The sequence below is a fragment of the Etheostoma spectabile genome, chromosome 6, assembly GCF_008692095.1.
Source record: "Etheostoma spectabile isolate EspeVRDwgs_2016 chromosome 6, UIUC_Espe_1.0, whole genome shotgun sequence".
Taxonomy (NCBI): domain Eukaryota; kingdom Metazoa; phylum Chordata; class Actinopteri; order Perciformes; family Percidae; genus Etheostoma; species Etheostoma spectabile.
Genome location: NC_045738.1, coordinates 25,261,767 through 25,271,168, shown reverse-complemented (window position 1 = coordinate 25,271,168; position 9,402 = coordinate 25,261,767). Strand labels below are relative to the sequence as shown.

The window sequence follows — 9,402 nt, the reverse complement described above, 5'->3', positions numbered from 1 at the left end:
TGCCTGTCCGCTGCCTGTCCGCTGCCGGTCCGCTGCCGGTCCGCTGCCCCGTCCCGCTGCCCCGAAACTCGGTTGAAAAGAAATGTGCGACCTGCTGCCAGCCTCCCAGCCCCCGGAGAAAATAGGCAAAATGAAAAAGTTGAGGAGAACTTTGTCCGAGAGTTTCAGGAGTATTGGTGAGTAAGGTTTTTTCTTTCTTTCTTTTCAGCCCATTTTGCAGTTCTTTGTCCAGAATGTGAGCGTGCATGTGTGTTCCTCCACCGCGGTGATGCCTGCTCCCAGTTCGGGGTTAGCGGCCATGGAAAACCTGCATCAACTTGGCCTGTCCACGTTCCCCTCAGCACAAGCTTCCTTTTTGGCTACTGGCAGATTTCTAAGAAACAGATCCATATTAAATACTGTCAGGTTTCTAAAGAGTTCTGATGAAACAGAGATGGAATGTTTCCCTGGAAAGCTGCTGTGGAATTTGAGGTTGTTCAATTCGGATTCTCAGGTTACATCATTTTCCATAAAATCAGTTTATGTGCTTGAACTCAGAACTTCTTTTAATTAAACTTAGATGCCATTTTTCTGTCAGTGTATGCAAGAAAATGTGAACCATGCAGACTCAGCTTACAGAGTCACCCTCCTCCTCCTCCTCCTCCTCCTCCTCATCTTCACCATCATCATCATCATCATCATCATCATCATCATCGTTTTTTCCATTGGGTTTGAATGTCATGTATAGGATGTAATAGACCTCAGCATCAATTCAAACTTCTTTAAATGTCAAATTAAACTTAAATGTCATTAGATGTCAGTTTATGGAAAATGTGAACCATGTAGGCGCAGCTTAGAGTAAAGGAGGGGGAACCACAATAACCATAACCTAATATTTGTATACTTAACATTTTGTTCACAAAAGGTGCTTTATTAAGTAGACGTTGTTCCCATTTCTGTTGGCACAAGACAGAAACACACATAAGCTTCATAATGACTCCAGCTGGGGCTGGGCGATATTTTGATATTATATCGATATCGTGATATGAGACTAGACATTGCCTCAGATTTTGAAAATCAGAATATTGTAAATGGCTTAACTGTTGTCTTTTCTTGGTTTTAAAGGCTGCATTGCAGTAAAGGGATGTCATTTTCTGTGAAAGCTCTTCTATTATTTTTTTCCTTTGCCCACTTAGTTATTACATCTACAATACTGAAGATTATTGATATTAAATCTCAGTGTGAAGATATTTTGTTAAAGCACCAATTGTCAACCGTATAATATTGCCACAACATCTACTTTGAGGTATTAGGGCAAGAATAGATAGATAGATAGATAGATATTTATTGATCCCAAAAATCGCGATATCAGATTTTTCTCCACGTCGCCCAGCCCATATTCCAGCTGTTTAAAGCCCAAACTAACGATTTTCTTCATTATCGACTAATCTGCTGGTTGTCTTGATTAAATAGTGAATCCTTTGGTCTCTCAAATGTGAGACAATTGTGAAAAATGGCATATGATTTCAGTTCAACTGCTCTTCTTTGAAAAAGGTGAAACCAGTAATAGTCACTAGTTATTTCCGAAAAGAGACAATTATGATCTAGATTTAGTTGCCATTTGACAGAAATTCCCGTCAATCATCAGGTCAGCTGTCTGAAAATCGCTCGGAGCCCGTCCGACAGATGTTCAGTGATTTTACAGTGAAAGGTTATAATATATAACTATACATATACACATCCGACCGGTATTTTTGTGTTTTAAAATATCCGAAAACAGGAAAAAGTCCCAGGGTGTTTGGTTTATCTGACCCACAGTCCCAAACTAAACCCAGTTGGGTTAGCTTGTGTCGGAGAAATCCCTCTAGTTCTGTTAGAAATGACTGGCAATGGGATGGATAGGGCTGCAACTAACGATGGTTTTCATAGTTCATTAATCTGTTGATTATTGTCTTGATTAATCGATTTAGTTGTTTGGTCTGTAAAATGTCAGAAAATGGTGAAAAATGTGGATCAGTGTTCCCCAAAAGTCCAAGATGACCTCCTCAAATGTCTTGTTTTGTCCTCAACTCAAAGACATTCAGTTTCCTGTCCCAGAGGAGAGAAGAAACTAGAACATGTTCATATTTAACAAGCTGGAATCGGGGAATTTTAATAGTTGAGAATTAATCGATTGATCCCTGCAGTTCTTGTGAGGAATCGAATCTCTTTATTTGATCTCCAGACTTTCCGAGTTCCCTTTACATAGCATCAGGTAGGGCTGCTCCATTATGGAACAGACTATAATCACCATTATTTTGGTCAATTCTGAAATCACAATTCTTTAGCATGATTACTCATTGTCTTGTTATCTTTGTTAAAAAACATTAAAAAAGTGAAAAAAACCAACAGTTTTTTTTAATTTGATTACTCTGCTTTGTGATTGTTAGGAGCCACGGTTGTAGCCTGGTCCTGCTAGACTCTGGTCCATTAGCCCAGACTCTAGTCCATTAGACCGGTCCTACCAGACTCTGGTCCATTATCCCGGTCCTACCAGACTCTGGTCCATCAGCCTGGTCCTACCAGACTCTGGTCCATTAGCAGGTCCTCAGACTTGGTCCATCGGCTGTCCTACCAGACTTGGTCCGTTAGCCCGGTTCTAACCGACTTGGTCATTAGCCCGGATCTACCAGACTCTGGTACACTTAGCACGGTCCTAAGACTCTGGTCCATTAGCCCGGATCTACCAGACTCTGGTACATTAGGCGGTCCTACCAGACTCTGGTCCATCAGCTTGTCCCTACCCGATGGTCCATTAGCCGGTTCTACCCTACGTGGGTCCATAGCCGGTCCTCCAGCTCTGGTACATTAGCCGGATCTACCAGACTCTGGTAAATTACCCGATTCTACAGACGCGGGTCCATTAGCCCGGTCCTACCAGGCTTGGTACATCAGCTGGGTCTACCTCCAGACGGTCCATTTATCCCGGTCCTACCAGACTCTGGTCTATTAGCTCTGTTACCAGACTCGGGTCCTTTAGCCCGGGCGGTCTACCAGACTTATGGTCCATTAGCCGGTACTACCAGGACTCGGTCCATTAGCCCGGTTCTACCAGACTCTGGTCCATTAGCCCGGTTCTACCAGACTTTGGTCCATTAGCCTGGTCCTACCAGAGTCCGGTAAATTACCACCGCCATTACGGCCAGCACACAACCTCAGTGTTGCCTGACTGTTGGTCGGTTTAGGCTCCGGCTCCGCATCATTTAGCACCGGTATGTAAAAAAAAACAAATGCTACTCAACCCTCCCAATAAATCATTCTGCCTCTGATACATTGTAATGCTGCAAAAATATGGGTTAGGATATTGTGAGGGTTAAATCCCTGCATCATCATCATTATCATCATCATCATTATCATCATCATCATCATCATCATCATCATCATCATCATCATCAGTGTGTGGGTGTGTGTGTAAAGGCTGAAGTAGATTGGATGCGCTTGCCCTAGGGACGTACTGTGGTGTGTGTGTGTGTGTGTGTGTGATGATTTTTCTGTTCAGAGTCACATAGGAGGTTACTTTAGCATCAAAGCATTCCTTCAGATAAGAACTATATTGATAGTGGGGAGTGAAAAATGAGGATGATGATGATGTGATGATGATGATGATGATGATGATGATGATGATGATAATGATGATGATGATAATGATGATGTGCAGGGATTTAACCCTCACAACTATCCTAACCATATTTTTGCAGCATTACAATGTATCAGAGGCAGAATGATTTATTGGAGGGTTGAGTAGCATTTGTTTTTTTTTACATACCGGTGCTAAATGATGAGAGCGGAGCCTAAAACCGACCAAACAGTCAGGCAACACTGAGGTTGTGTGTGGCCGTAATGGCGGTGGTAATTTACCGGACTCTGGTAGGACCAGGCTAATGGACAAAAGTCTGGTAGACCGGGCTAAGGACAGAGTCTGATAGAACCGGGTAATGGACCAGGCTGGTAGTACCGGGCTAATGGACCAGAGTCTGGTAGGACCGGGCTAAAGGACAGAGTCTGGTAGGACCAGAGCTAATAGACCAGAGTCTGGTAGGACCGGGATAATGGACCAGGGTCTGGTAGGACCAGGCTGATGTACCAGAGCCGGTAGGACGGGGCTAATGGACCGCGGCTGGTAGAATGGGGTAATGTACCAGAGTCTGGTAGATCCGGGCTAATGTACCAGAGCCTGGTAGGACCGGGCAAGGGACCACGTTAGGTAGAACGGGCTAATGGACCAGAGTCTGGTAGGACCAGGCTGATGGACCAGGTCTGGTAGGACCGGCTAATGTACCAGAGTCTGGTAGATCCGGGGCTAATGGACCAGAGGTTGGTAGGCCGGGCAATGTACCAGAGTCTGGTAGACTCGGGCTAATGGACCAGAGTCTGGTTAGAACCGGGCTAATGGACCAGAGTCTGGTAGGACCAGGCTGATGGACCGAGTCTGGTAGGACGGGCTAAATGTACAGAGTCTGGTAGATCCGGGGAATGGACCAGAGTCTGGTAGGACCAGGCTGATGGACCAGAGTCTGGAGGACGGGTAATGGACCAGAGGTCTGGTAGGACCGGTCTATGGACTAGAGTCTGGGCTAATGGACCAGAGTCTAGCAGGACAGGCTACAACCGTGGCTCTAACAATCACAAAGCAGGTAATCAATAAAAAAAAAAAACTGTTGGTTTTTTCACTTTTTAATGTTTTTTAACAAAGATAACAAGAGACAATGAGTAATCATGCTAAAGAATTGTGATTTCAGAATGACCAAAATAATGGTGATTATAGTATGTTCCATAATGGAGCAGCCCTACCTGATGCTAGTAAAGGGAACCGGGAAAGTTCTGGAGATCAAATAAAGAGATTCGATCCTCACAAGAACTGCAGGGATTCAATCTATAATTCTCAACTATTAAAATTCCCCGATTCCAGCTTGTAAATATGAACATGTTCTAGTTTTTCTCTCCTCTGGGACAGGAAACGAATGTCTTGAGGAGGACAAAACAAGACATTTGAGGAGGTCATCTTGGACTTTTGGGGAACACTGATCCACATTTTTCACCATTTTCTGACATTTTACAGACCAAACAACTAAACGATTAATCAAGACAATAATCAACAGATTAATGAACTATGAAAACCATCGTTAGTTGCAGCCTATCCATCCCATTGCCAGTCATTTCTAACAGAACTAGAGGGATTTCTCCGACACAAGCTAACAACTGGGTTTAGTTGGGACTGTGGGTCAGATAAACCAACACCCGGGACTTTTTCTGTTTCGGATATTTTAAAACACAAAAAACGGTCGGATGTGTATATGTATAGTTATATATTATAACCTTTCACTGTAAAATCACTGAACATCTGTCGGACGGGCTCCGAGCGATTTTCAGACAGCTGACCTGATGTATGACGGGAATTTCTGTCAAATGGCAACTAAATCTAGATCATAATTGTCTCTTTTCGGAAATAACTAGTGACTATTATGGTTTCACCTTTTTCAAAGAAGAGCAGTTGAACTGAAATCATATGCCATTTTCACAATTGTCTCACATTTGAGAGGACCAAAGGATCACTATTTAATCAAGACAACCAGCAGATTAGTCGATATGAAGAAAATCGTTAGTTTGGGCTTTAAACAGTGGAATATGGCTGGGCGACGTGGAGAAAAATCTGATATCGCGATTTTTGGATCAATAAATATATATCTATCTATTATCTATTCTTGCCCTAATACCTCAAAGTAGATTGTGGCAAATTATACGGTGACAATTGGTGCTTTAACAAAATATCTTCAACTGAGATTTAATATCAATAATCTTCAGTATTGTAGATGTAATAACTAAGTGGGCAAAGGAAAAAAATAATAGAAGAGCTTTCAAGAAAATGACATCCCTTACTGCAATGCAGCCTTTTAAACCAAGAAAAGACAACAGTTAAGCCATTTACAATATTCTGATTTTCAAAATCTGAGGCAATGTCTAGTCTCATATCACGATATCGATTAATATCAAATATCGCCAGCCCCCCAGCTGGAGTCATTATGAAGCTTATGGTGTTTCTGTCTTGTGCCAACAGAAATGGGAACAACGTCTACTTATAAAGCCTTTTGTGAACAAAATGTTAAGTATACAAATATTAGGTTATGGTTATTGTGGTTCCCCTCCTTTACTCTAAGCTGCGCCTACATGGTTCACATTTTCCATAAAACTGAACTAATGAATTTAAGTTAATTTGACTTTAAAGAAGTTTGAATTGATGCGAGGTCTGACATCCTATACATGACATTCAAACCCATGGAAAAAACGATGATGATGATGATGATGATGATGATGATGATGGTGAAGATGAGGAGGAGGAGGAGGAGGAGGAGGAGGGTGACTCTGTAAGCTGGAGTCTGCATGGTTCACATTTTCTTGCAACACTGACAGAAAAATGGCATCTAAGTTTAAATAAAGAAGTTCTGAGTTCAAGCACATAAACTGATTTTATGGAAAAGATGTGTAACCGAGAATCCGAATTGAAAACCCTCAAAATTCCACAGCAGCTTTCAGGGAAACATTCCATCTCTGTTTCATCAGAACTCTTTAGAAACCTGACAGTATTTAATAGGATCTGTTTCTTAGAAATATGCAGTAGCCAAAAAGGAAGCTTGTGCTGAGGGGAACGTGGACAGGCCAAGTTGATGCAGGTTTCCATGGCCGTAACCCCGAACTGGGAGCAGGCTCACCGCCGGGTGGAGGAACACACATGCCGCTCACATTTGGACAAAGAATGCAAAATGGGCTGAAAAAGAAAGAAAGAAAAAACCTTACTCACCCATACTCCTGAAACCTCGGACAAGTTCTCCTCACTTTTCATTTTGCCTATTTTCTCCGGGGGCTGGGAGGCTGGCAAGCGGTCGACATTTCTTTCAACCGAGTTTCGGGGCAGCGGGACGGGGCAGCGGACCGGCAGCGGACCGGCAGCGGACAGGCAGCGGACAGGCAGCGGACCGGCAGCGGACCGGCAGCGGACAGGCAGCGGACAGGCAGCGGACGGCAGCGGTTAGAAGCGGGGAAGGAGGACCGGTTCTCAGCGAGCCCTGCGGGGCTATCTTGAGCCCAGCTGCGCGTGCTGCTGGGAAACAGGAAACGGAGCCTCACTTCTCATCAAACTGCAACAAACAATTCCTCTGGAGATTTCTCAACAATGCAAATCCATTTCAAAGAGGCGATAAAAAGTCTGAGGCGAATTTCGAACTGCAGACGTAATTCGCTGTGCCTTTTCTTCGGTTAAGCTCTATGAATGATGAGCTAGCTCGGATTATTTTTTCTCTCAAGCGTCCCAGGCGCTCCCTGTCCTCCACGCAATCGAGATGTCATTTTTGGGATTCTCAATCTGGTTCGACCCCTTAGGCCCCGCCTGGATGCGAGGATTGGAGGAACTCCCCCGGAGCGCCGCGTTTCATGGTCCCGAGGACTGGCCGCAGTCAGTAGGCCCCGCCCCGTGTGTGTTGCAGGAGGAGGGATGTGTCTTTCTCCGGGGGAGTCAGATTGTTGTCAGCCGCTCCTTGAGTCCGCTGCCTCCGAGCGACCATTGTGGGCCGGTACAGGGCGAGGTGTTTCCCGAGCAGCAGCCTCAGCAGCGGGGTGTTGCTCTTTCACCTGGGGCAAACCAGAGGGGGGGCTTCGGACTTAATCAAAGCCACCAGCTTAGCCCGAGCTTGCTGTGATCTGGGTTGGATTTAGAATCAGAATCAGAAAAGGGTTTATTAGCCATTGTGTAGTCTAGATCAAGGTCTTCAGCAGGGGGTCCGGGGCCTAGGGGGTCCTCAGAGTCAATGCAGTCTTAACATTACTTTAACATATATAGCAAATATAAATCCAGTTATTCTAAGGATCATTGTGCCACATATAGCCATATTTAACATTAAAACATGATTTAGAAACCATGGGTGTGTTGTGTGTGTGTGTGTGTGTGTGTTTGTGGTGTGTGTGTGGGGAGATCTCCATTTTCAAGTTTTCTGCAACAATGTGTGACTTTATGGATCAAGCTATGGTGTGCAAGTGTCTTTATATATGTAAAGAAAATTATAAGAGGTTTTTGGGGGCGTTTTTGTTCATATTTTGCTGAACCACAGGTTGTCAAAGTTAGGTCCGGGGTTCACCAATGTAGCTCCAGTTGAGCAGTGAAGAGTTAATATGTAGACCTACTGATATATACATATAAAAAAAATACGTATATTTGCATTTATATGGGTACACCTGCGTATAAGTAGACTACAGCAGTTTATTGCCCTTACTTTGCCTTTGGAGATTGCATAGTGCATACATAAAAAAAAAAAAACACACAAAACATATTACACATTAATATAATAAACAAAAATACAGAAACAATTATGTACTGTACATACAAAATAACTATTGGATAGGATGAAAAAAAGAGGCTGAATGGGTTGAGGGCAGAATGTGCATTTTGTATAATGAAGATAAAGGACTAAATCAAATCTATTCAATTTATTTTCATTCATTTATTTTTAAGGTTAACACACATTATCAACATTCTGTGAATGTGTCACTGCTAGCCACCGGCTGATTTTCAACCGCAGTCCTTTGGCCAGATGTAGAGAGCAGAGAACATTAGGGGTTAAAATGGACAGACAGAAGACAATGAGACACCATGACACTTTACATACAAAGTACGTAGGTCTAGACAACAATATAATTTACAAAGACCACAAATTCCCCCGAGAGCAAGCATAAGTGCACAAGAGGGAGGGGAAAAAAGCGTCCTTTTAGGCAGAAACCCAGGACCAGGCTCTGGTCAGCTCGGCATTCTGGGAGCGCAGTGCTCTAGTTGGATAATTAGTACTATGAGCTCTTTAAGATGTGACGGTGCTTGACTATTAGAGCTTTGTAGGTCAGGAGAAGGATTTATAAAGTCAATCTTGGGATTTTACAGTAAAGTCAATGCAGAGAAGCTATACAGGAGAAATATCTGATCTCTTCTTAGTTATGGTCAGAACACGTGCTGCAGCATTCTGGATCAGCTGGAGAGTCTTAATCATCTGAGGATGACAGGCGTGGAATTGAGTCAAAACTACGTTTTTTTTTTTACTGTCTCTATTAATATTTCAGCGATGATACAATGCAGAAATATGGTTGTGGATATAACTGGAATTGGCAGAATCTCCGCTGCTGCGGCCTTTATCCCAAGGTCATGTCGGGTCACTCACACGGCGAATCAGGAGACAAGGAACATGGCTTGGATCCTCTTCATCTGTCTGTTGGGTATAATGGTGCAGTGTGGGCGTCAGGTGGCCAAGTGTGTAATGAAAACGAGATGGAGGGTGTTTCAAAAGAGATTTCAACAATTCAAAAAAAAAGCGCACAAAATATGGGCATCGCTATACAGAACGTTGCGTT

At 43.4% G+C, this 9,402-nt stretch overlaps 1 protein-coding gene across 1 annotated transcript in view; it reads left to right on the top strand.

Moving 5' to 3' along the window:
• The window catches only part of cdk14 (cyclin dependent kinase 14), a 205,066-nt gene continuing 195,664 nt past the window's right edge, over positions 1 to 9,402 (top strand). The window contains 1 exon segment of the mRNA XM_032517690.1: positions 1 to 176. Within this exon segment, the coding sequence (XP_032373581.1) occupies positions 83 to 176 (94 nt within the window). The 5' untranslated portion in view covers positions 1 to 82.